The sequence below is a fragment of the Chrysochloris asiatica genome, unplaced genomic scaffold (genome assembly GCF_000296735.1).
Source record: "Chrysochloris asiatica unplaced genomic scaffold, ChrAsi1.0 scaffold00090, whole genome shotgun sequence".
NCBI classification, from domain to species: domain Eukaryota; kingdom Metazoa; phylum Chordata; class Mammalia; order Afrosoricida; family Chrysochloridae; genus Chrysochloris; species Chrysochloris asiatica.
The window spans coordinates 9,971,138-9,998,290 of record NW_006408608.1 but is presented as its reverse complement, the minus strand read 5'-3'; the positions used below and the strand labels follow the sequence as shown (position 1 = coordinate 9,998,290).

Sequence of the window (27,153 nt, the reverse complement as noted above, 5' to 3'; positions counted from 1 at the left end):
GGAATGGGCACAAATATTGATCTCTTCCAATCAGTCGGCCACATAGTTGTCTTCCAAATTTCTTGGCAGAGATGAGTGAGTGCCTCTTGTGCCGCCTTACTTTCTTGAAAGATTTCAATTTTTATTCCATCAATTCCTGGTGCCTTGTTCTTTGATGTAGCACCCCTTAATCAAGTCATACTCCTAATCCAAAACTCTGGTGGTGCAGTGGGTTAAGCACTGAGCTGCTTACTGTAAGTTCAGTACTTCACACCCACCAGCCACTCCAAGGAAGAAAGATGAGGCAATCTGCTCCTGTAAAGAATTATAGTCTCAGAAATCCTATAGAGCAGTTATACTCTATCCTATAGGGTCACTGAGTTAGCACTGACTAGATGGCAGTGGTTTAAGGAGCTCTAGTAGCGTAGTGGTTACGAATCGGGCTGCGAACCTCACAGTCAGCTGTTCCGTGGGAGAAAGATGAGGCTTTCTGCTCCCATAAAGATTTACAACCTCGGAAACCCTGTACAGGGTCATTATTGAGTCTGTACCGACTCCACGGCACATCACAACAACAACAGATGGCAGTGGTTTAGCCCTGTTGTTGTTGTTAGGTGCCCTCAAGTCAGTACCTACTCATAGAGACCTTATACACAACAGAGCAAAATATTGCCCGGTCCTGCCAACCTCAACTGTTGCTATGCTTAAATCCATTGCTGCTGCCACTGTGCCAACCCATTTTGTTGGGGACCCTCCATTTTTGCGGACCCTCCAAGTATGATGTCTTTCTCTAGGTACTGGTTCCTCCTGATATTATGTCCAAAATATGAGAGATGAAGTCTGGCTTCTAAGGAGCATTCTGGCTATATATTTCTTCCAACACAGCCCTAATCGTATGTAAAAAGAGTTTCCTTGGGGCATGGCTTGTATCACCTTTTATTTTACAAAAGGTAAGAGGAGATAGAAACGATCAGAGAGAAAAAGACCTCAGTAGATTTGTTTTGGAAGAAGTACAGCCAGAGCGCTCCTTGGAGGCCAAGATGGCCAAACTTTGTCTCTCATACTTCGGACATATTGTCAGGAGGGAGCAGTCACTGGAGAAGGATATCATGTTTGGTAAGGTGGAGGGTCAGAGGAAAAGAGGAAGACCCCCAACAAGATGGATTGACCAAGTGACAGCATCGATGGACTCAAGCGTGGCAACAGTAGTGAGGTTGGTCCAGGAATGGGCAGTGTTTTGTTCTGCTGTGCATAGGGTCGCTATGGGTCAGTACCGACTCAATAGCACCTAACAACAACAACAACCACCGAGAAAAAAGAGCCAGAAACCAAGTGCATCCTTGGGACCCGTGGTCCCTGTGCTATGAACTTTCTAGACCCAGAGGAAGACTGATGCCAAGCCACCTGGAGATCTCCAAGGATGCCAAGCCCATAGATGTTGAAAGGAGACAGGGACCTTCCCTCAGAGCTGATAGAGGAAGAAAACCTGCCTCTAGAGCTGGTACTCTGAATTTGGACTTCTAACCTCCAAAACAGTGGGGGAATCCATTTCTGTTTGTTAAAGTCCTCCACTTAACGGTATTTCTGTTATAGTAGCATTAGACGACTAAGACAACCTTCAATAAGGTGGATTGACACAGTGGCTACAGTGGGCTCAAACATAAAGCAATTGTGAGGATAGCGCAGGACTGGACAGTGTTTCATTTAATGCTGTTGTACGTGGCGTTGCTATGAGTTGGAACCAACTCAATGGCACCTAACAACAACAAAAAATAACAGTACTTCTGTACCACCTGACTTTGACCATACCACGTCTGTCCCATCCCAGGGCTCCCAGGCTGGGGTGCTGAACTGATGGGGAGTGTGTGTTGCTGAAATGTCCATGAAAATTTTTAAATAGGCAAACAAGTGATCAGATTTGTTCTTCTGACGGTTGTTGTTGTTGTTGTTAAGTGCTGTCGAGTTAGTTCTGACTCATTGCAACCCTGTATAGGGTTTCCAAGGATCGGCTGGTGGGTTTGAACTGCCGACCTGTGCCAATCCAAACTATTGCCAACTCATGATAACCACATGTTGCAGTCAGCTGCTAACCAAAAGGTGAGCAGTTCAAACGTACCCAGTGGCTATGGGACAAAGACCTAGCAATCTGCCCTCATAGAGATTGTTGTTAAATGTCATTGAGTCAGTTCCGATTTATAGCAACCCTCCATGGAGAAGCTGGTAGGTTTGAACTGCTAACCTTGTGGTACTCAGTCTAGTGCTGTTCCTACAGCACCACACCAGGAGTCCTAGAAAACCCTATGGGCAAATCCTACTTTCTCATATGGGATAGCTGAGTTGAAGTCAACTTGATAGCATTTAACATCCACCATCTGTATGGAAGCCAATTACCAGGTCTTCTTCAACAGCCTTCCCGGGGGAGTGTGAACCAGGGCAAGCCAGGGCAGAAGCAGGATGTGAATTTAGGGGTGAGAGGATTACCCAAACAGAAGGTCCATTTTGCCTGAGGCTGCTGATCTGAAGGACAAGGATTCAGCCCTTGTTGTCTGGTCCCTGGAGGAGAAGTTCTGAGATGTTCAGCTCTGGCTCAGCAGCCCAAGAAACCCAATTCCCCGGATCTTTTCCCCTTCAAGAATGGGAAGGGCTCATCACCTGGCCCAGAACGCTGACTCCAGCATCCCAGAAAGGTCCCAGGGTAAGGCCACATGCTCGGTTGTTTGGCGTGTCCTTCCCCAGCTAGTACTCTCAAGGAAATAAGATCTCCTTGCCTTGAAATTTTTCTTTTTGGCCTCTTGTGGTCGAGGACCTGTCCTCCTCAGGTTTAGCAGCTTCTTAGGAATTAAAAAGGGTTAGGGGTATTCCATGGGGTGGGGGATTCACAGTCCTGTGCCAATCCTACAGCACCACACCTAGAATCCATTTATTTCATCTCACTGACTGCGATGCCTGCAATGTAACATCATTTCTCCAACTTCCTCCTTGTGTTTCCTGTTTGAATTCCTTCTTCTTTCCTAACTAACCCTTCTTAACTTTGTCCTTAGGTAAATACTGCCCTTTGATCTCAATTTTTCCCCTTGTGGCGCTGTCATTAATGCATCAGACTGCCAAGTCATTTAAACTGTAAGGTCGGAGGTTCAAGCTCACCAGCTGCTCCTTGGAAACCCTCTACAGGGTCGCTATGGGTCGATATTGACTTGATGACACTTAACAACAACAGACCTATTGTTGTTGTAAAGTGCCGTTGAGTTTGTTCCAACCCATAGCAACCTGTATAGGGTTTCCAAGGAGCAGCTGATGAGCTTGAACCGCTGACCTGTGGTTCAAACCAACTTTATAGTCCAGCACTTTAACCCACAGCGCCACACCAAGAGGTTAGCACCCCTAGTAATCCTCTCCCCAAATCAGAAATGTCTCCATCTTATGGAAACTCATCTTCAAGCCCTACTTGCAACGCAGTTTCTCCTTCCTCTCCTACAAAGAGATCTGTATGACCACTGGTTTTTTGCTGTTATCACGTCAATCCCAACTCATGGGGACCCCGCGTGTAGAGTAGAACTGTGCTCCATAGGGTTTCAAGGCTGTGACTTTTGGAAACATTGCAAAACCTGTCAACGAAGTGGATTTGAACTGCCAACATTTTGACTAGTAGTTAAACACTTACCTGTGTTTTGAACCACTTACCATTGTTACCAAAAACCAAACCCACTGCCACTGAGGCAATTCCATCTCACAGTGACCCTGTACAGGGTTTCTGAGGCTGTAAATCTTTTTGGGAACAGAAAACTATAAATCTTTACAGGAACAGAAAGCCTCATCTTTCTTCCTTGGAGTGGCTAATGGGTTTGAACTACCAACCTTGCAATTAGCAGTCCAGTGCTCATTTTTAGTGCCATCAGGGTTCCCTATGACCACTGTTGGTGGTGGTTATGTGCCGTGGAGTCGGTTCTGACTCATAGCGACCCTGTACAGGGTTTCCGAGGCTGTAAATCTTTATGGGAGCAGAAAGCCTTATCTTTTTCCCATGGAACAGCTGGTAGTTTCGAACTGCTGACCTTGCAGTTCGCAGCCCGATTCATAACCACTACACTACCAGAGCTTCTATGACCCCTGTGAGGCCTTGCTTTATAGTATTTACTTGTTTTAAGATAAATCCATGAGTAAAACAAGAAGCTGTTCTAAGCAACATTTTAAAAATGTTTCATTTTAAAAAAGTGAAATGGAGATGGGTTAGACACTGTAATATGAGACTGGCTTTGGTTATTCATGTCCAGAAATGTTGGAACATACAAATATGTTGTTGTTGATGGTGGGTGCTGTTGAGTCATTTCCGACTCATGGCGGTTCCTGGGCCACCTTCATAATCATTGGTATGTTTGAGGACATTGTTGCAGCTGTTTGGAGTACCATCCCACCTAGGAGGCTCATCTTCCAGTGCTATAATGGATAATATTCTCCTATGACCAAGAGGGTTTCATTAGCTGATTTTGGGAAGTAGATTGCCAGACCTTTTTTCCTACTCTCTCTTAGTCTAGAATCTCCACTGAGACCTGTCCACCATAGGTGATCCTGCTGGTTAGTATTTGAAATACTAGTGACCTAGTTTCCACATCATAGCAACATGCAAGCCACCAAAGTATAACCAAGTGACAGGGGATTCATAAGTAGTTACAAATGATAACAGCTTTTCTCTTTCTTTGATTTTTCAGTTGAGAGTGCCTGTTATTTTTATTCCAGTTTTCAAAGTGGCTTTAAAAAGATTTCTTAAAAGTACAGTTAGAATCAAAGGTTTACAGAACCTTTGAAACATCTTTACCAAACCCCGTGCCTCACATTTGTCACTTTCACATATGAGGAAACAGAGGGCCAGGGAGGGGGTCGAGTGCCTGTGATCTCCGGGTGGGTCTGGCTCACAGCCTGGACTCGGCTCCATCAGAGCATTGCAGTTATCCCTGCCCCCACCCGCCCCCTCCTAGTCAGCCCACTCTTCAGCAGGGGACCTGAAGAGCAAGGCAGGATGTTGGCTCCACAGTTGTCTACCACGATGGTGGGGCAGGATCCCCTTAGTCTCCTCTCCCCCAGAGAGCATACCCTGAATGGAAGACCAGGAAGCAGAGGCTCAGGAATCAAAGCAGGATCCAGACTTGATTAATCACCTTCATTTTTGTAAGATGCTGTTCCCAAAGCCTCTTGGGTAGAGACAACTGGGCTCACAGTTCTACATCTCAGCACGGGGTGGGGGTGGGAAAGGGAATAAAATAAGCCCCTCTCCTTTACGCTCCTTTGGTTTCCTTTCTTAGCTGCCAGTGTCTGGCTTCCCCTCTTTCCCCAGCCCTAAGCGCACTTCAGGACCAAAACGGTGAGTAGGCAGGTGATCCCAACAAAGCTGAGTGTGTGCACAAGGTACAGGCCAGACCTTGCTTGAAGTGGGCTTTCCATCTCAGTTTCCTCATTTTAAAAACCTGGAGAACTCTCCCCGCAGGGCTGCTGCCAAAATGCAATAAGATGTGGAGTGTGGAAGATGCCTGGGGCGTAAGCACTGCTCTGGGAATGGCAGCTCCTATTATTAACATTGCCTTTGTCATTTTGTTTAGAATGGTCTACTATGAGTCCTCAGTAGTGAGACAGCTGTGTTGGGACTGTGCACAGTCCTGACGCTTGCCCCTTGACTCCTCTTGTCCAGGGCAACCCCAGGAGGTTGATGATCCCCATCTGGACAGGAGACACTTGCGAGTAAGCAACAGGAAGAATCTTGCATATCTGACATGGGTGGGGCTGGAGGACACCTGCTTCCTCTTTTCACTCGGATACTTGGTGCTTTGGGGGTACAGCCTCTGCTAGCTTCCAGAAAGACAGGGTAGAGTGCAATCCATCATTTGTGGATCCTTGGCACAATGCAGCAGCAACCACATTTCATGAGCAGTTCTCTGCCAGGCTGGCATCTCAGCTCTTGAGTTATGCCAAGATCAGTGTATAAAATCCTGTCAACTTGGAAAGAGTGGTTCATACTGTCTCCAGGAAACCCCTCTGCCTACCAACTGGGCAAAATGGTGCTAGGCTCTCCAGGACTTCCCTAGCTCACACTTCATCACACTTATGCACACATACACATGTATGTGTGCACATGTATACACATGTATGCACATACGCATATGCACATAGTGGATCTATTTATGATTTTCTGCTTAGGTGTAAATTTGTGTTTAATTCATTTCCATCCCGATCCATAGTTCTAGGTGCCTATTATTTGCAGGGTCCTGCAAAAGGCTAACACTCTCAACTTCTAACTGAAAGGTTGAAGGTTTGAATCCACCCAGAGGGACCTGGGAAGAAAGGCCTGGACATGTACTTCTAGGAAATCAGCCACTGACAATCCTGTGGAGCACAATTCTACTCTGACACACATGGGGTGTTGGAACTGGGAGTGTGGAGCTGGGCTTCGTCTGGTGTCTCTGGAGGGGAGGTTCTGTCTTCCAAGGTCAGCCTCTAGGGTGTCCTCAGGGACCCAGAAGCTGCCTGTACTTGCCTGTACTCTGCTCAGCCTCATCTGGTTTCCAGCCTTGCTCCTCCCTACCTCCAGGATGGAGCTGCTGGGGGAAGGATTTTGTTCACCGGCCAACAACTGGCAGGTCCTTTGTTGATGGAGGTGCTTTGTGAACTTCAGTGTCCCAGTAGGAAAAAAGAGCAGGGTGCGTCGTGGACAACATCCATCACAGGGAGAGCAGAGGGTGCAGTCTGACCCCTCTCAAACAACATACCAGCCTTCTTGAGAGACTCAGCTCCACAACAGGCCTTGAAACCCAGTTTGAGCCACCCCCCTGGTCTGAATAATGCTTGATTGACAGGACTTTAAAACGCCCCCCTCCCCTCCCTTCCGCTAGGCAGCCTCAGAGTCAGAAGCTCTGGTCCAGCTGCGTTTACCCTCAGCCTCTGGAGCTCTCATTATGGAGAGGCCGGTGGGGGTGGGGGTGGGGGGAGCCGATGGGCAAGAGTTTCTTGTAGCCAGCAAGGTTGGTGCAAGCTTTTATAGCCTGAATAATAGATGTGTGTGCGGAGGAGCAGGGGGTGTCACAAGCCCATCCAGTGCTCCCCACTCCCCACCAAGACTCCCCCAGGAAACTCAGGTGGCTCCCTTCTCAGGGCATGATGGAAAGCAAGTGTAAGACCTCACTCTCCGGCCAGGCTCCAGGGTGGGCAGTGGAGGCCAGGCCTTGGATGTCAGGACAATGGAGTAATGGCAGTTCTCAGAGTTCCTCCTCAGACTGGGTGAGGCTGAGAAGATAAAGAACAAGTTTCCCTTCCTTCAGCATCCCCTGCAGCCCTCTTAAAGTGATCAGCTAGTCAGGGATGGGGCCCGGTCCCCAGTCGCTGTTCTATGTTGTGTATTGGCTCAGAGGGCCCACCATCAAGGCCCCCTCACTCAGGGCAGGCTAAAGGTGAACCTCAGGTACACATCCAAGCAGGGCTGTGGGAGCTGAGAATGTAGAGGGGTGATGCTGGGAATCCTTCCTGGCTAACAAGCCAGACTCAGCACTGGCAATTAGATGGCCACAAATCACACGGAAAGAGTTGTGTAAGCACGTTTGAGAGCCTAATGGAATCCAAGGTAGACCCGGGCACCATAAAAATTCCATCAGCCTGGAGAGCTTGGTGTTGAGCCTGACTGGGTACAATGAGGCTACAGTGGAAAGAGGTGGAAGGTGGTCTCCAGAGTTCGGTAGACAGCCCCCACCATTCTCATTCCCAGGCTGGGAGGTTCATGAGGCCATCCAGGAGCCAGGGATGGGGACAGAGCAGTGGGCCCCTGAGGAGGCTCTACTGCATGGGCAGTGAGGGGCTGTTCTGAGGGTCAGTCTGCTCACCTACCCTGCAGGCGTCAGAGTCAAGACTAAGAGGCTGGCTCTCCACGCCCTCAGCCCCATCAGGGATTGTGCTGAGCCAGAACCACCACCACCACCACACACACACACATACCCTGCTTGGACTTGGAAGGAGGAACCACACTGACTTGGAGGAAATGACCTAAGGGCTTATCATGGGATGAAAGGTCAAAGGGCAGAGCTGTGCTGTCCTGGATGGCAACATGAAGACTAAAAGCTCAGGCTTGTGAATTACGTAGGTGCTACTTAACTAAATGTGGTTTAACTGCTCTGAGCCTTAATTTTCTCATTAGAAAGATGGGAATATTAGTAGGACTCACTTCAGAGAGCTGATGCAAAGACTAACCCACTGCCCTGGAGTTGATTCTGACTCATAGCGACCTAGTATTGTTGTTGTGTTGTTAAGTGCTGTAGAGTCAGTTCCAACCCATAATGATCGTGTGTAGGGCTTCCAAGGAGCAACTGGTGAGCAAGGTAAAAGTGTCCTAAAGGTTTTCCAAGATTATAATCTTTATGGAAGCAGACTGCCACATCTTTGTCCTGCTGAGCAGCTGGTGGATTCAAACTACCAAACTTGGCCTTTCAGTTAACAGCTGAGACTCTTTTCCATAAAGGTTCACAGCCTTGGAAACCCCATGGGGCAGTTCTACCCTGTCCTGCTGTGTCTCTATGAGTCAGAACCGACTAGATGAAAATGTGGATTTTTAGTTTGGAATCTTTGGTTGTCACCTCTGTCACCTGCTGATCTTACAAGTTCAAACCACTGACCTTTCACTTAACAGCCAAGCGCTTAACCGCTGCATCAAAGGACTTTATTGTTGTTGCAGTAAGGTGCTGTTGAGTCTGTTCCAACTTGTGGTGGTGGTGGTGGTGGTATGCCGTGGAGTCGGTTCCAACTCATAGCGACCCTGTGTTGGGTATCTAAGGCTGTAAATCTTTACGGGAGCAGAAATCCTCATTTTTCTCGCGCAGAACTGCTGGAAGTTTCAAACTGCTGATCTGGAGGATAGCAGCCCAACTCATAACCACTATGCTACCAGAGTTCCTTTTCCGACTCATAGTGACCCTAAATAGGGTTTCCGGGAGTCGTGGTATGGCGCTGTGGAGCCCAGGTGTGGCACTGTAGAATAAGCACTGGGCCACAAGGTCAATTTGAACCAAAAGGTGGCAGTTCAAATCCACCAGTCACTCCTTGGAAATCCTATACAGGGTCAGTATGAGTTGGAACCAACTCTATGGCACTTAACGACAACAACATAGGGTTTCTAAGGAGTGGCTGATGAGTTTGAACCATCGACCTTGTGATTCAAACCAACCTTGTGGTCCAGTGCATGGCCCTAAGTGGCATAAATTACCATGATTCCTGGCTTCCTCATGTGTTCAAAAGCTCTTGTTCTTAAACGTTTGTTCAGCTTTCAGTCAAATTCCTGGACCCAAAAGGGTGTCTCTGAGCCCTTGCAGGCTGGAAGAGTCCAGGAGACTTGGCAAAGGATAGACGTTTATTCAGAGAAAGGACTTCTAGTCTAATCTGGAACCTGGATTTTGCTAGAATGACTGAGGCAGGGTTTCCCAACCTCAACAGTCTTGGCATCCTGGACACTCTGGGTGACCCTTTGTTGAGGTGCTAGCTTGCTCATTGCAGGGTATTTAGCAACATCCTTGGCCTCTACCCACTAGCCACCAGTATCATGTCACAGCTGGGAAGTCACAGTCCAAAAATGTCTCCAGACATTGCCAAATGTCCCCTAGGAGCAGAGTCCCTTCCCTCCCTCCCTATTGAGAAGCTCTGTGGTGGAGGGGTTTAGGATGGGGAGGAGGAAGGCAGAGGCGCTGCCTTCATAACACTATTCTTCTTACAGGAAGGAGGCCATGGTCCGACGGCCCACCCACGCTGCCCCCATGCTGCTCCTGGCCCTCCTGCTTCTCCTGGAGCCTAACCCTGCAGGCTCCCTGGCACCTGGAACTCCAGCCCGAAACCTCCCTGAGAATCACATCGACCTCCTGCGCCCAGCACTCTGGAAATCTCAGGCCAACCACCACCGCCGGCGGGGCCTGGGCAAGAAGGCACGGAGCCCAGGCATGCCTGGCAGGGCTCAGGATGGGGTTGTGGTCACCACCACCAGGCAGGCCTCCAGGCTGCCTGGGGCAGGGGGCCTGCTGCCTGGGCAGAGTCCTGCAGGCCTGCTACGGGACAAGGACCTGCTCCGAGGGCTGGCGCTGCCCTATCCCGAGAAGGAGAACCGGTCCCCAGGGCTAGAGAGGGCGAAGAAACACAAGAGACGCAGGGACAGACTGAAGCTGCATCGAGGTAATTGGAGATATGTGAGGAAGTGACTCTTAAAAATGGCGAGAGGGATCGGGTGGAGGTGTAAAGATGGACTCAGAGGCAGATGGCCAGAGGAGCACAGGGACACAGAAGGAAAGTAGAGGAGGTATCAGTGGAATGAGGGCCCGAGAGGACATTCAGAGACCCTCAAAGTCAACAGTTAGTGGTCACCCAGAGGAGGGCTCACTAAACTCAGAGGATGTGGTAGGGGCAGGGGACAGGACAAGGAGAGGGGTATGTGACAACGGAAACTCAGTCTTATCAGGATAGAATCCTCTTAAATCAGGAAGTTCTACCGTACCTGACCTAAATCCCAGGTACTGTAAGTCCTAAGCAGAATGGGACAAATGGTTAACACGCTCAGCTGTTAACTCAAAGGTTAGAGGTTCAAGTCCACCTGGAGGTGCCTCAGAAGAAAAGTCTGTTAATCTACATCTGAAAGAGCAGTCATTGAAAACCCTGTGGAACACGGTTCTCCTGGCATGTGGGCGGTGTTGTTATGAGTCAGAGTCCATTGGGTCCAGCTCTAAGTCCTGAGTCTACATGGAACAATTTGGTGGACTTCAATATACCATAGAAGTGTCCTGGCCTTCAAAGCAATCACTTCATCAACTTTGAAGTAGAGGGAGGGCTAAGAGCGTAGACTGAAGCCAGATCAGCGCAGGTTCAAATCCTTGCCCCACTACTTACTAGCTGTGTGGCCCTGGACAAGTTTAACCTTTCTGTGCCTCGGTTTCCCCCTCTGTAAAATGAGGATAGTGGTCTCATGTGCCCTCATGGAAATTCAGAGACTTGCTATGTGGAGCATTTAGAATGGTGCCAGCAAGTGGCAGAGGCAATGAGCAGTAGCTGTTATCAGTTAGTCCCGGATTTTTCTTGACGTTGAATCAGTGCTCTCCAACCTAGAGACCTGGACTCACAGGGGTCCCCATCATGGGTGCCCCCAGCCCTTGCCACCTTCCCTGATGCTCCTACATCCTTGTGAGCTATCTGGTGCCCCACTGCCCAGGTGCCCCCTTTGCCCATCCAGTCTCTAAGCAAACCTGTCCCGGTAGCTCCACCCAGATGGCGCCTCCCCATAGACACCTGGCACTAAGCCCAGGTAACAACCTCAACTTCCAAGTGTCTTCATGTGACAAGAGCATCTCTGGGGGCAGGCCACAGATTTAGGCCATGAACATAGGGGGAGGGGCATCCTTCTGTAGGAGGAGGTGATTGAGACCCCACCCCCCCCTTCTTCTGCGGAAGTTGGGCTTTGCTTCCCTGCAAGGCTGTGGGAATCCTCCAAGTGGGTAGAGCAAGGATTCATCCCAGAGGGGGTCGTCTGTGTTGGGTGGGGGAAGGGTGCTGGCATCCTTGAGGACAAGCCAGGGGCACACATGGAGCAGAACTCTTTGTAGCTCAGCAACACCTCCCCAGCTTCATGGACCAGTGGGCTCCTCGCAGGAGAGCTGATGTGAGGAGTCGGGAGCCCAAGGCTAGGTCACCTGTGGGACCTCAGGCTGAAAGGGCCTCAGTTTCCCTGTCTGAAAAATGAATAGGATAAACTCGAGGGTTCCTAAGACCCCTTTCCACTCTCTAGAATTCTCTTCTTTAGGATAGGGGGTGGGGAGTAGCCTGCCCAACTGACCTTGCAGCCAGATCTGGCAGGAGAAAGTGAGGTAGGATAAGCCTGATGCTTCCAGCTCTCTCAAAGCCCTTCTGGTTCTGACCATCTGACTCTGCACTCTCTCACCCTATCCCACAACCATGTGGTTTGGAAGGTGGTAGTATTTGTGGTTTAAAGTATTGACTTTGCACTCAGACAGATGTAGGTTCGAATTCAGACTCTTCTGCTTACTAGTTATGTATCCTCACGCAAGTTGCCTATCTTTTGTGCACTTCAGTTTCTTCCCCAGTAGATGAGACTGAAGGTAGCACCTACCTCCCTGGCATTTTGTCATTGTTTAATGAAAGACTGGGACTTTGAACCCATCAAGCACTCAATAAATGGACTGGACTAGAGATTATCACCACATAGGGACCCCTCACTTTTGTATGAGAAGCTGCTGTACTCACCGCTAGCCTGCACAGGACCTCTTCCCACCCTTCAACCCACATCATGTTGCTCCCCTACTCAGACCTCACCTCCTCCAGGGAGCCTCCCAGGGTTAATCCTGCCAGTTCCCATTTGTTGCAGTTACACCTCTGACTGCACCCAGCTAGCTCCAACTTGTACTTGTTGGAATGCTGCTTTATAAAGAGAATCCCTGGGCTGTCTCCCAGACAACATTTCCTCCAAGTGCCTTGAGCCCCCGGAAGGATGGGTAGTAGGGATGGTGACTGAGCGCACAGCTTTTTCCAAATCCTCAGTGCCCCCTGGTTTGCAGTAGAAAATGTGGGTGCTTCTGTGGGCAGAGTCCCAGGTCTCCTGCTCTTTACCTTAGGCCGAGCTTTGGTCCGAGGTCCCAGCTCCCTGATGAAGAAGGTGGAATTCTCTGAAGACCAGGTTCAGGACGCTATAATGGAAGACTCCTCTACCAGCCTGGCCCCCACCATGCTGTTCCTAACCACCTTGGAGGCAGCACCTGCCACGGAAGAGTCCTTCATCCTGCCTGTCACGTCTCTGCGACCTCAGGTAGAGAGCTTCAGAACAGCCTTGGAGCTGGGAGGGTCCATCGTGCAATCCCCTCTTGTATATTTAGGGAGTTATTGCTAAGTGCCATCGAGTCAGTTCCAACTCATAGCGACACTGTATAGGGTTTCCAAGGAGCAGCTGGTGAGCTTGAACCACCGACCTGTGGTTCAAACTAACCTGTGGTCCAGTGCTTTATCCCACAGCACCATATTGAAACCAGGTCTTCTGATGTACTGTCCAGTCCAGCTCCAGTATGGGGGACACTCTGTCCTGAAACAGGGATGCTACTGCCCAGGGAAAGGTGACCTGGGGTCCTTACTCTAGGGACAGAATGCATTCTGGCCCATAGTCCTACTTCCAGCAGTTAGAAGGCTCCAGGTCTCTTCCAATGCACCCTTTCCTGCAGGTGCAGCCCAGGCCCGAAGGGGAGGTGATGCCCACATTGGATATGGCCTTGTTCGACTGGACTGATTATGAAGATCTAAAACCAGAGGTCTGGCCCTCTTCAAAAAAGAAAGGTATGCCTACCTACCCTGCCGCCTCCACACCTGGCTCCATCCTCTGCCCAAATCTGTTTAGCATAGCTCCAGTGACCCCAATCTGACCTACAGATGTTCAGAGTTGGGGGCAGTCAAGACTAAAAGCTGCCGAGTACTTGTTACTGTTGTTAGGTGCTTTTTTTTACAATGATTTATTGTGAATTATGTGATAGTTTACATGGGAGAACATTAGTTTTACATTCATTCTATCGTATATCGTTTCATTGCTATGGTTACAATCCCCTCCATGCATCATTACCCAACCAAAGGGTATGCACTACAAGCCTGCCCCTTGGTTGTCAGCACACAGCCCCTCTCCCTCTCTGGGTCTAAAGTCCCCAGCTGCTCCACTTCTCCACGTCATCATCTCCGCTTCCATCTCAGGCATCACTGCTTCTCTAGGTAGGGTCCCGCTCTCCGCTCTTATCCCTTGATGGTCCCAGGGACCTCTGCTCCTAGACTGCAAAGTTAATCACTCCCCTCCTTGCTACAAAACGGCTACCTTTACATTTCCAACCCTCACAATCAGTCCTGATAACAATTATTCACTATTGTATCACAAGAGACATATCCGCATTTCCTTTCATCAGCCCCACCCAGACAGATTGGATACTACTCCGTGGAGACTCTATCTTCCTCTACACCCTCTGGATCTAGGTTCCCTCTTGAAAGCTTGTAAGCCAGTTGGGACTGCCTCTTCTTGATAACATGTCCAAAGTATGTGAGGTGAAGTCTTGCCTACCTTGCTTCTGAGGAATATTCTGGCTGTACTTCTTCCAAGACAGATTTGTTTATTTTTCTGGTAGTCCGTTATATATTCAATGTTCTTCACCAACACCATAATTCAAATGTATTCATTTTTCTTCTATCTTCCTTATTCATTGTTCAGCTTTCACATGCATGTGATGTCATTGAAAACACTATGGCTTGTGTCAAGTGCACCTTAGTCCTCAAAGTGACATCTTTGCTTTTTAACATTTTAAAGGGGACTTTTGTAGCAGATTTGCACTGCAAGAAATACATCGTTTGATTTCTTGACTGCTATTTCCATGAGTGTTGATTATGAAACCAGATAAAATGAAATCCTTGACAACTTCAATATTTTCTCTATTTATCATGACACTGCTGGTTGGCCCAGTTGTGAGAATTTTTGTTTTCTTTATGTTGAGATGTAATAAATATTGAAGGCCTTGATCTTTGTGAGTGCTTTAAATCCTCTTCATTTTAGGAAGCAAGTAAGGTTGTGACATCGGCATATCGCAGGTTGTTCATGTGCCTTCCCTCAATCCTGATGCCACATTCTTCTTCACATAGTCCAACTTCTCAGATGATCTGTTAAATATACAGATTGAATAAGTATAGTGGAAGGATACAATCCTGACAGGAAAGCTCACCTTCCCGGATTTTAAACCATTCAGTATCCCTTTGTTCTGCTCAAATGAATGCCTTTTAGTCTATCTACAGATTCCTCATGAGCACAATTAAGTGTTCTGAGATTCCCATTCCTTGAATAGTCAATAAAATACAGGTGAACATCTTTCTGGTATTCTCTGCTTTCAGTCAAGATTCATCGGACATCAGCAATGATATCCCTCCTTCCACCTCTTCATCGGAATCTGGCTTGAATTTCTGACAGTTCCCTGTTGATATACTGCTGCAACCATTTAAAAATTATCTTTAGCAAACTTTTACTTGATGTGCTATTAATGATATTGTTAGAGAATTTCTGCATTCCATTGATCACTTGTCTTTCAAATGGGTATGAATATGACTCTCTTCCAGGCAGTTTGGCCTGGTAGAAGTTTTCCAAATTTCTTGGCATAGATGAGTGAATGCTTCCAGTGTTGCAACATTTCAGTTGGTATTTCATCAATTCCTGGAGCCTTGTTTGTTTCACATCACCTTCAGTGAAGCTGGGACTTCAGCCTTCACCATCAGTTCCTGAAATGGTTGAATGTCAACCAATTCTTTTTGGTACACTAATTGTGTATTCCTTTCATCTTTTGATACTTCCTGTGCCCTTCAATATTTTACCCATTATTGTTGTTGTTAAGTGCTGTTGAGTTGGTTCTGATCCATAGCGACCCTGTATATAGGGTTTCCAAGGTGCAACTGGTGAGCTTGAACCACCAACCTTGCAGTTCAAATGGACTTTACAGTCCAGTGCATTAACCCACATAGGATCCTTCAATATCACAGTCTAGGATTGAATATTTTCTTCATTTCTTTCAACTTGAGAAGTGTGTTCATCTCTTCCAGCTGCTTTAGCAACTCTACATTCAAGAGCTAGTTTCATTAGAAAGATAGAAAAGATCAAGTGTGTATTACACGTCAAACTCTTTCTATCTACCAGCTCATTTTATGCTGGGGGGAAAAAAAAAGTCTGTTAGGTCAGTACTAGTATTGATTGTATTAGAGAAGAGAAAACGTAGGCAGAGAGAGGTACAGTGTCTTAGACAGAGCTGGCAGTCTGACCCCAGAGTCTGGGTAAATAACTTCTGTGCTCCTCTGGGCCTCAGTTTCTGATGACAGATCTTCTTGTCCACAGAGAAACACCGAGGTAAACTCTCTAGTGATGGCAATGAAACATCACCAGCAGAGGGGGAGCCGTGTGACCATCATCAAGACTGCCTCCCAGGTACCTAATACACCAGTGCCTGTGTGCAAGGTGTTATACCAGGTATTGGGAGGAGACTTACAAAGGGGTGGGGGTCATTCCTAGACATGTGTGAGCAGGACCCTCTACTATGGATGATAAATAATAATACCAGCTACCTGGTGTGGTTTAAAATTAAGAAAGGTGTGCAACAGGGTTGTATCCTTTCACCATACTTACTCAACCTGTATGCTGAGCAAATAATATGAGAAGCTGGGTTCTATGAAGAAAAACGTGGCATCAGGATTGGAGGAAGACTCATTAACAACCTGCGATATGCAGATGATACAACCTTGCTTGCTGAACGTGAAGAAGACTTAAAACATTTACTGATGAAGATCAAAGAGCACAGCCTTCAGTATGGATTGCATCTCAATGTCAAGAAAACAAAAATCCTCACCACTGGACCAATAAACAACATTCTTATCAATGGAGAAAAGATTGAAGTTGTCAAGGGCTTCATTCTTCTTGGATCAATTATCAACACTCACGGAAGCAGCAGTCAAAAAATCAAACGATGTATTGCACTGGGCAAATCTGCTGCACAAGACCTTTTTAAAGTATTAAAGAGCAAAGATGTCAGCTTGAGGACTAAGGTGCGCCTAACCCAAGCCATGGTATTTTCAATAACTTCATATGCACGCGAAAGCTGGATAGTGAATAAGGAAGATTGTAGAAGAATTGATGCTTTTGAGTTGTGGTGTTGGAGGAGAATACTGAAAGTGCCATGGACTGCCAAAAGAACCAACAGATCTGTGTTAGAACAAGTGCAGCCAGAGTGCTCCTTGGAGGCCAGGATGGCCAAACTTCTTCTCTCATACTTAGGACATATTGTCAGGAGGGAGCAGTCGCTGGAAAAGGATACATGTCTGGTGAGGTGGAGGGTCAGAGAAAAAGAGAAAGAGCCCCGGCGAGATGGATTGGCATAGTGGCAGCATCAATGGGCTCAAGCGTGGCAACAATTGTGAGGTTGGCCCAGGACCGGGCAGTGTTTCGTTCTGTTGTACATAAGGTCACTATGAGTCAGTACCGACTCGATGACACCTAACCACAACAACAACAACAAATCTGGTGTGGTGTGGTAGAGTAAGTACTGAATTGCTAACAGCAAGGCCAGTAGTTCACAACCACCAGCCGCTCCTTAGAAACCCTATACAGGGTCGCTATGAGTCAGAACTGACTCGTCGACACACAACAACAACATTTACTGGCCCCTGGGTAGTATCAATAGTTAAAGCTTTTAGCTGCTAGCCAAGAGGTTGGGCATTCAAGTCTACCCAGAGGTACCTCAGAAGAGGTAGAAGACCCAGTGATCTACTTTTAAAAACTCAGCCATTGAAAATCATGTAGAACACATTTGTATTCTGACACATGTGGTGTTGGCATTGAAGGCAACTGGTTACCAGTTACCGAGAGTTGTTGTTGTACATTACTTTGTGTAATCCTCACAACCACTCAGAGATAGTGCCATTTCTAATTCCAGGCAAGGAAACTGGCCCCAGGGAGGCTAAGTGTCCTGCCTGTGGTCACACAGCTAGGAAGTCACTCTTAATCACTACTGCATGCTGCCTCACTTTTTTTTTTTTTTTAAGTTTTTATTGTGAATTGAGTGATAGTTTACATGGGGGAACATCAGTTCGTTTCATTGCAATGAATATAATCCCCTACATGCTTCATCATTCAACAGTATTTGCTTCTATTCTCTCTTCTTTTGTATATGTGTTTTGTGTGTGTGTGTTTTTGGGGTGTGTGTGAGGGGATGTGCACCAAAACTCTCAGGGACATACAATCATTCAAACAGCTAAAGGACACACCCTGCCCCCCAACCACCAGCACATATCCTGTCTCCCTCCATGAGTCTAGAATCCTCAACTGCTCCATTTCTCCATGTTATCATCTCTGTCTCCATCTCTGACATTGCCGCTTCTCTGGGAAGAGTCCCACACTCTGCTCTTTTCCCTTGATGGTCCCAGGGTCCTCTGCTCTGGGACTGTAAGATCGACCTTTTTCATGCTGCCCCTCCTTACCTCTCCTTCTGGAAACCTGGCAGGACTTGATCTGTCCTTGTTCCCTCACAACTCTGGAGTGTTTTCAGAGGATGTTCTCAAAGGCATCTTCATCCTCACTGTTCAACATCAAGGCCATCTGAAAACAAGTAGCTGAGGTTTTGATCAATGTCTTAACTTGCTGGTCTTCATTGAGTCCATTGGAGCCTCTGGGAAGCAGGGGCTGAGATGGAGGTAGGCATGCAGGTTTATGTTGGGAGGGTGGAGAAAACACCTGTTTGTTGTTGTTAGTTGCCACCAAGTCAGTTCTGACCCTTAGCAACCAAGGCATGGCTGCTGTGTTTGAACTGCCAACCTTGTGGTTAGCAGTCTAGTGCTTATCCATAGCACCACACTAGGACTGTTGTTGTTTGTTATTAAGTGTTGTCTAGTCATAGAGACTCTATGCCAGGACTAAGGAAGTTAAAAGAAGGAGCAAAGGGATGGGCAGGAAAACCTTCAGAAACTGAAGCGCAAAGTCTAGGCCAGCCTACAGAGGGCACTCCAGAGCAGAGCCGGCCTGTTACAGGAGGTCCGTCCACATGCATGTCAGTTACTGACTGGGGCTGCCAGGAACAATGTGACCTGGACTTGAACACTGAGGTAGCTCCAAGCTGTCAAGGGAACTGCAGTCGCTCTCCTGTGGGAAGGCCTGAGCGCTCACCTCCACACTCCACACTTGTTCATTCCCAACTCTTCTACAAACACAGCAACCAAGCAGCAATGTGGAAGCCAGACCACCAGCTCAATTTCCAAACCATCGCATTCACTCAAGGAGCCTCTGCATGGCACAAACAATTAAGCACTCAACTACTAGCCAAAAGGTTGGCACTTCAATCCCATCCTGAGGTGCTTTGGAAGACAGGTGTGGTGATGTTTCTGAAAGGTCACAACCTTGGAAACCCTGTGGAGCCGTTGTTCTACTCTGTACACATGGGGTTGCCATGCGTCAGAATGGACTCTTCCGTCACTAAGAACAGTAGCAGTGCTTACTCTGAGCTGGAATGAAAGGCTGGAGTGTGGCCTAGCTGAACACTCAACTCTGAGATCTGGCTCCAGGCTGGGTCAGGCCAAGCCTGAGTCTGTCGTGGGTTGCATCCCTGGGCCTTATTTCCCATCTGTCCACTAGTAAGCATTATAGTCCATGCTCCGAGGTCCCTTTCAGCTCTCAGCTGACTCCACACCTGTGGCCACAAGCTGTTCCATCCCAAAAGGTGGTCCCCTGTTTGCTCCCTGATGATCCATTGGTTTTCAGTGGGTGTCTCTGCCCCCTGACTCAGGGGCCTCAGCCATGGTTCCATCCATGGTTCCAGTCCTACCCTGCCACAGGGATCTCCTGTCTCAAGGAACCACATATGGGATGGCAGGGAGGGCTCTGGCTCGAGTGGCTGACCGAGTGGACTTCCTGTGTCATAGGCAGCTGCTGTGACCTTCGGGAACATCTCTGCACGCCTCACAACCGAGGTCTCAACAACAAGTGCTTCGACAACTGCATGTGCACAGAAGGTGAGCCCTTCCCCTGCGGCTTCCCCAGCTCCACGCCTATGAGGCCTCCCTTGCTCCGAGAAGCTACTTCTGCAGGAGTGGAAGCCAGGAATGTCTCAGAGACAAGATTTCCTGGCAGAAGGGGGACCGGGTGGCCTGCAGCGAAGGAGGGGGTGGGAGAACCCCTTGGGAGCAAGAACATGAGCAAGAACAGCTTTGCTCGCTGCCTCCTCAGTCTGTGAACTCATTTAGTCCTGATTCCTGGCATGGATTCTCAGATATGCTTTTCTCACCTCTTGAAATACAAGCTGGCAAACTCTCCCGAGATCTGGAGGCTAGAGAAGGGAGGAAATGGGGGAGTATCTCTTTAAATAGGATCAAACGAGAGAATGCTGGTGTATTCACACCAGTGTTCCATCTCAGGGGAGGCATTCCTAGTGTGATAACAAGTGGGGGGTAAGGGTTGGAAGGGGGCTTTCCCAGCACTGTTCTGGGGGAAGGATGCATTTGACCACCGCCTCTTTAACTACCCCCCAAGCTCTCAACCTGAAGCTGTACCTGCCCTTTGACACATGCGGACCCTGGTTCGAAGCACTTCACTCTCACTTGTGATAGTGCTGGTGGTGTTCCACTGAGTTGGTTCCAACTCATAGTGACCCTGCATAGGGTTTCTGAGGCTGTAAATCTTTATAGGAGCCTCATCTTTCTCCTGAGGAATGACCTGTAGTTTCGAACTGCTGACCTTGCGGTTAGCAGCCTGACTCGTAACCACTACGGATACCAGAGCTCCTGCAATTCTCACAACCACTCCTGGAAGGCACTGTCACAGTCTCCCATTTTACATATGAACAAACTGAGTCCCAGAGAGAGGAAGTGATTTGCCCAAACTTACGGGAGAAAGAGAAGGCTTTCTGCTCCTGTAAAGATTTACAGCCTCGGAAACCCTGTAAAGGGTCGCTATGGGTAGGAACCGACTCGATGGCACATAACAACAACAACACAGCTAGAAAAGTGGGAGGATATTTTTTAATGTTTTATCCTGAACAGTTTCAAATAATATACTATCTTAATTTTCTTGGGATGCCATCATAAATTCCCACATAGTGGTTGACTTGGAAGAAATGAATGTATTGCCTCACAGTTCTGGAGGCTGGGCGTCCAAATCCAGTGTGCTGGCTAGCCTCTGCTCACTTTGAAGGCTCTAAGAGATCATTCTTTCTCAGCTTTCTCAGCGTCTGGTGGTTCCCGGTGTTCCTTGGTACACAGATGTATCTTCACTCCTCTGGGCTTTGTCTCTTTTCTTTCATAAGATCCACTCTTATGAAAGGAACCCTGGTAACACTGTGGTTACACTTTGGGCTGCTAACCAAAAAAAAAAAAAAAAAGATCAGCAGTTTGAATCTATCAGCCACTCCGTGGAAGAAAAATGAGGCTTTCTGCTCCCATAAAGATTCACAGCCTCAGAAACCCTATACAGGGTCGCTATGAATCGGAACTAACTCCACAGCACATCACCACCACTCTTATTAAATGAGGGCCTACTCTACTCCAAAGGAGCTCTGGTAGCGTAGTGGTTACGAATCAGGCTGCGAACCGCAAGGTCAGCAGTTCGAAACTACCAGCTGTTCCGCGGGAGAAAGATGAGGCTTTCTGCTCTCGTAAAGATTTACAGTCTCAGAAACCCTATACAGGGTCGCTATGAGTCGGAACCAACTCCATGGCACAGAACCAACCACCACTCTACTCCAGGAGGGAGAACGATGAGGCTTTCTGCTCCCATAAAAATTTACAGCCTTGAAAATCCTATGCAGGGTCACATTGAGTCTGAACCAATTCACGGCACACCACCATCACCCCCTACTCCAGCATGACCACATGTTAACCTAACTGATCATATCTTCAAAGGCCCTCTTTCAAAAGAAGGTCATGTTCACAGGTACCAGGGGTTAGGATTTCAACATACCTTTTGAGGGGACACAATTTAATCTCTCACATATTCAGAATAGTATAATGAATTCCCATTTCCCATCATCCAGCTTCAGTAATTAGCAACTCATGGCCAATCAGTGTCAACCCTACCTACTTCCCAGGCAATTTTGAAGCAATTCCTAGGAATTTACAGACTTTCAGTATATCTCTAAATAATAAGCATCTTTTAAAACATAGCCACAAGACTATTATAACACCTAAAACAAACATTTACCTCGTATCAATCACTATTCATAGCTCCTAGATGGGAGAATTTGGTCTCCGTCCCTACTATTAACCATCCTGAGACTCATGTACTGTTTGGTCTGATATTGTCCTCATTAGAATTATCTGGACTCCTGGTGTGGTGCTGTAGGATCAGCACTGGACTTTGAACCAAATGGTCAGCAGTTCAAGCCCCCCAGCTGCTCCTTGGAAACCCAATGCAAGGTCACTATGAGTCAGAACCAACTCAATGGCACTTAACAACAAGAATTATCTACTGCAAAAAACAATAAAGCTATTTCAGCTCAGTCATCCATTCACCCAGTCAGTCAACAGTGTTTCTTGAGTGCCTACTCTGTTCCTAGGGGCAGTGACACTTCGATAATAGAATTCCTGCCTACCATGTGGAGACCCTGGCTCCGTTCTCGGCCATTTGCCTCATGCACTGCTACCCAGCTGTCAGTTTGTGTGTTGCTATGATACTAAATGGATTTCTGGTGTAGTGCTGTAGGATCAACACTGAGCTGCTAACTGCAAGGTAGGCAGTTCAAACCCACCACTTGCTCCTTAGAAACCCTATACTGGGTCAATATGAGTCGCAACATACTCAGCAGCACTTAACAACCACAACAATGATGCTGAATAGAGTCCAGCTGAGCTACCACACTAAGATGTTGTTGTTGTTGTGTTCTGTTAAGTTAGTTCTGACTTAGAGCCATCCTGTATACATTTTCCAAGGCTACAAATCTCTACGGGAGCAGAAAGCCTTATCTTTCTCCTGTGGAGTGGCTGGTGGATTCGAACTGCCAACCATGGAACACAACGCGTAACCCGCTACCTCCACCACGGCTTTCCAAAACTAAAATTTGTTGTTGTTGTTAAGTGCTATCAAGTTAGTTCCAACTCATAACGAACCTGTTTAGGTTATCAAGAAGCAGCTGGTGGGTTTGAACTGCCGACCTTGTGGTTTGCAGTCCAGTGATGATCCTACAGCGCCATACCACTAGGGGGGAAAGCCTGGCAATCTACTTCCAAAAACTCAGCCAATGAAAATCCTACTGACAGAAACTAATGTCAGTAACAGGGAGCCAGGCATCCTTCTGGATACTGGGGATCTAGCATTGAAACAAATCCCACAAGTTTCACACACATGCATTCCACTCCAATGAGAGAAGCTGACAATAAGGAAATAAATAGATATCTTTAGAAAGTGATAAGACTATAAAGAAAATAATACAGGATGATCTGATAAGGAGTCCCTGGAATTAGGGAGTCGGGTGTCTAAAGATCTTGGGGGAAGAATGTTCCAGGTCTGAGGCAGAGCAAGGACAAGGACTTTGAGCAGGAACAAGCCGGTCTCAGTAGGACTGGAATGCAGAGACCAACAAGGAAGATGGTACAAGGTCTGGTGGGAGAAACTGGCAGGAAGAATCACAGGCCTCATTTAGGTTCCAGTTTGTAATTGGGATCATCAGCAGGTTTTAAGCAGGGGCATGATTTGGTCTGATTTAAAGAATTTACTCCAGCTGCAGGATTTCCGGTGACAGGAGTGGGAGCAGGGAGGGCTAGCAGCAAGGTGAGAGAGAATGGCAAGGGTGAGCTGGGACACTGACTTCTGGAAGATGTGGTAATGTCTCCAGGTACCTGCGTGCCCTATTAGTGCCCCATTTCACAGAGGAGGAGACTGAGGTGCAGAACGTGTTAGAGAGCCCTGAATCCAGGGAGTCCAGGGTGGCCCTGAAGCCAAACCACAGTCCCTGCCTCCAGGTCCAACCTAGCCCAGATGAGGGGGATGTGGCCCTACTGAATATGCCTGGTTGGTGCCAGTGGGTGTCCCCTCTTCCAGGAATCCTTCCTTTCTTCCTTCCTCCCCTGGGCTTCAGGGAAGGGAAGAGGGTGGGGAGAATGCATGGCTTTCATCCGTGCATCTTCATCCAAAGTGCCATCTGCTCCTGGCCTCTGTTCTCATACCAGAAAGAAAGAGAATGGAAGTTACTAGACTCATTAAAGATGATCTAGGGAAGAGGGAGGGGCACCAAGATGCCACATCATTGGAATCTGAGGACCAGAGGTCCTCAAGACTCCTGAAAAATCCCCACATGTTCAACCCTGGGCCCAGGGCTAGATTCCAGCAGTCTCAGTCAGCCTGGCTCCCATAGGGTATCTGTGGCTGTCAATCAGTCCTATTCCTGAACCTCCTGCCCATCTCTCGAATGTATTTGTGTGGTCAGAGGTCTGAAGGCCTGGTAGTCCAGGTTCACAGGAGTCCCTTTACTCCTGATGGTCACATAAGTGGATCTTAATGAACACAGAGATGTCTCCCCTAACCAGGAAGGAAGGGCTGCTCAGGCCACACTGCTTGCTATCTCTTTGTACTGCCATCAGGAGGATGTAGCCTTAAGTGAAAAAGAGCTCTACCCATATGTCTCAGGGATGACAATGGCCAGGATGTCCTTGTTGCTGGGTGCCATTGAGTTCCCATGTGACAGAGTAAAAACACCACATAGGGTTTTCTTGACTGTAATCTTTACAGAAGCGGATCATCAGATCGTTCTCCCACAGAGCTGCTGAGTGGGTTTGAACCACCAACCTTCAGGTTAGCAGCAAACATTTAACCATTGCACCACCAGGGCTCCTTACAGCCATGCTGCTGCTGTTATTAGATGTTGTCCAACCGGTTCCAATTCATAGTGACCCCAGGTATAATAAAATGAAACGCTGTGGTCTTGAGCCATCCTCACACAATTGTTAGGTTTGAGCCCATTGCTGCTGCCATTCTGGCAATCCATCTTGTTGGGGGTCTTCCTGTTTTTCACTGACCCTCTACTTTACCAAGCATGATGTCCTTCTCCAGGGACTGGTCCCTCCTGATAACATGTCCAAAGTATGAGAGACGAAGTCTCGTCATCCCACTTCTAAGGAGCATTCTGGCTGTGCTTCTTCCAAGACAGATTTGTTCATGGACTGTGATGTCCACTTACGTCACTAGTCTTCACTACCAACACCGTAAGAGAGAGCCAAAGCCACAAAGCCCTCCCATTCATGGGTCAGGAAGGCCAAACCTACTTCAGTTAAGAGTGGTCAGGGATGTCCCTTGGAGACCTCAAAGTTGTGAAGGAGTTGATCACATAAAGAGCTTGGGGAAGGGATTTCTGACTGCTGTTGTCAATTGCTGTCCAGTTGGTTCTGACTCATGGCGGCCCAACACACAACAGAATGAAACACTGCCCAGTCCTGCGCCAGCCTCACAATTGTTTGAGCCCATTGCTGTTACCACTGTGCCAATCCATCTTGCTAGAGGACTTCCTCTTTTTTGTTGACCCTTCATTTTTGCAAGCATGATATCCTTTACCATGGACTGGTCCCTCCTGATAATATGTCCAAAGTACTAGTTAAGTGCAAAGGCCCTGCGGCAGGAAACTGCTGTATATATGAGGAATGGCAAAAAGACTCAGAGCAGCTTGAGGTAGAGGTGGAGATAGAAAAGGAGAGATGAAAAGATCACACTGAGAGTAAGCAGAGTTGGTCTTTGAGGTTTTATAAGCCAGGTAGGAAGCTTAGATTTTATTTTAAGCACAGCAGAGAGTCTTGGAGGTTTTTATAAGGGAGGGAAGAATTGGATTCACTTTTCTTTTTTTTTTAATTGTTGTAAAATACACCTAACTTGAAATGTACTATTTGAACCGTTTTAAGCTGTACAATTCAGTTACACGTAATGTATTGAAAACATTGGGCAGCCATCACCATTATCTCGTTCCACTGTATTTCTGTCATCCTAGAAGGAAACTCTAGCCAGTAAGCCTGTAAGCAGTCATTCCCATGGCCTCCCCACCTCCACCCCCACTCCCTTGTTGTTATGTGATGTGGAGTCAGTTCCGACTCAGCAACCCTGTACAGGGTTTCCGAGGCTGTAAATCTTTACGGGAGCAGAAAGCCTCATCTTTCTCCCACCGAACAGATGGTAGTTTCGAACTGCTGACCGTGAGATTAGCAGCCCAATTCGTAACCACTACGCCACCATTCCCTGGTGACCACTCATCAGCTTTTTTTCTCTATACCTTTGCCTATTCTGAGATTTCATATAAATGTAATGTGATTCACTTTGTAAAGCTCATCCGGGCCGCGGTGCAGAGGGTGGATGGCAAAGCAGAAAAGCCTAGGGATGTGAGAGAAGAATCTGGGGGCTAACACTAATGGCCTGTCCATCCCTGACCCCTTTGCTCCCTTGGCTCAGGACTTCGCTGCTACGCCAAATTCCACCGGAACCGCAGGGTTACGCGAAGGAAGGGACGTTGCGTGGAGCCCGAGACAGCCAACGGTGACCAGGGATCCTTCATCAACGTCTAGCGGCCCGCGGGAAGCGCTTCCCAATGGGCCTGGAGACTAAGCCCGGGAGGTTTGGAGAACTCGGCAATTTGTTTATAGCTAGAAACGGGAGATCAAATGGGGGACCAGGTGACTGAGACTGCATGCTCAGGCCCAGGACACTCGGCCTGAGAGGGGTGCGCTGGTGCGGGGACTTTGGACGACCGAGCAGTCCTTGTCTAAACGACGAACAACTGCATACCTCTGCTCACCGCGGGCACTTGTGAGACGCTTCCGAGTCTGCGCATCTTATCCCGGGAGTTCAGGTTCTTCGCGATGGCAATGTCGAGAGTGCCCTCTACTGTCCGAATGCGACACTGCAACATTCTCAAGTGGAAAAATCAAGGGGTTTTAAAGAACGGAGAAGAAATTTAAACTCCGTTAAGAGAAAGGCTGGCCTGGGTTCCCTTGGCAGGAGGATAGGAATAGGAGATTAATATGGAACATCTCCTATGTACTAGACACTGTGCTAAGGGTGTGACATACATTATCCCACTTAATTATCTCGAGGATCTTTTAAAATAGGTATTGTCACCATTTTTCAGATGAGAAAACTGAGGCACAGTGAGTTATACCACTTGAACAAGGTCCCAGAAAAATGCTCCTGAAACTTTAACGTGCATCGTAGCTATCTGAGGATCTAGTTAAAAAGCAGGATTCTAATTCAGTAAATTCTGCCTTCCCAATAAGCTTCCAAAGGAGTCCTGATGTGGCGCTGTGGGTTAATGCACCAGACTGCAAAGCTGTTTGAACTGCAAGGTCGGAAGTTCAAGCTCACCAGCTGCTCCTCAGAAACCCTATACAGGGTCGCTATGGGTCGGAACCGACTTGACAGCACTTCACAACAGCAGTAAGCTCCCAGAGCCCTGGTGTGGCGCTATGGACTAATGTGCTAGACTTCAAGGTCGGTTTGAAAACATAAAGGTCGGCAGTTTAAGCTCACCAGCCACTGCTTGGAAAGCCTATACAGGGTCGCTGTGGGTCAGAACTGACTCGACGGCACTTAACAACAACAAATAAGCTCCCAGGATTTGCTGATAGGACTGGCTCAGGACCCTAGCCAGTACTAGG

General features: G+C 47.8%; 1 protein-coding gene across 1 annotated transcript; it reads left to right on the top strand.

The window, feature by feature from the left end:
- Nucleotides 1-9,755: 9,755 nt before the first annotated feature.
- DRAXIN (dorsal inhibitory axon guidance protein) lies at nucleotides 9,756-26,064 on the top strand. The gene is made up of 6 exons (XM_006866383.1): nucleotides 9,756-10,164; nucleotides 12,609-12,799; nucleotides 13,206-13,317; nucleotides 15,887-15,976; nucleotides 19,456-19,545; nucleotides 25,952-26,064. Exons 1-6 carry the CDS (start codon nucleotides 9,756-9,758, stop codon nucleotides 26,062-26,064), a joined length of 1,005 nt encoding a protein of 334 aa, XP_006866445.1.
- Nucleotides 26,065-27,153: the final 1,089 nt, after the last annotated feature.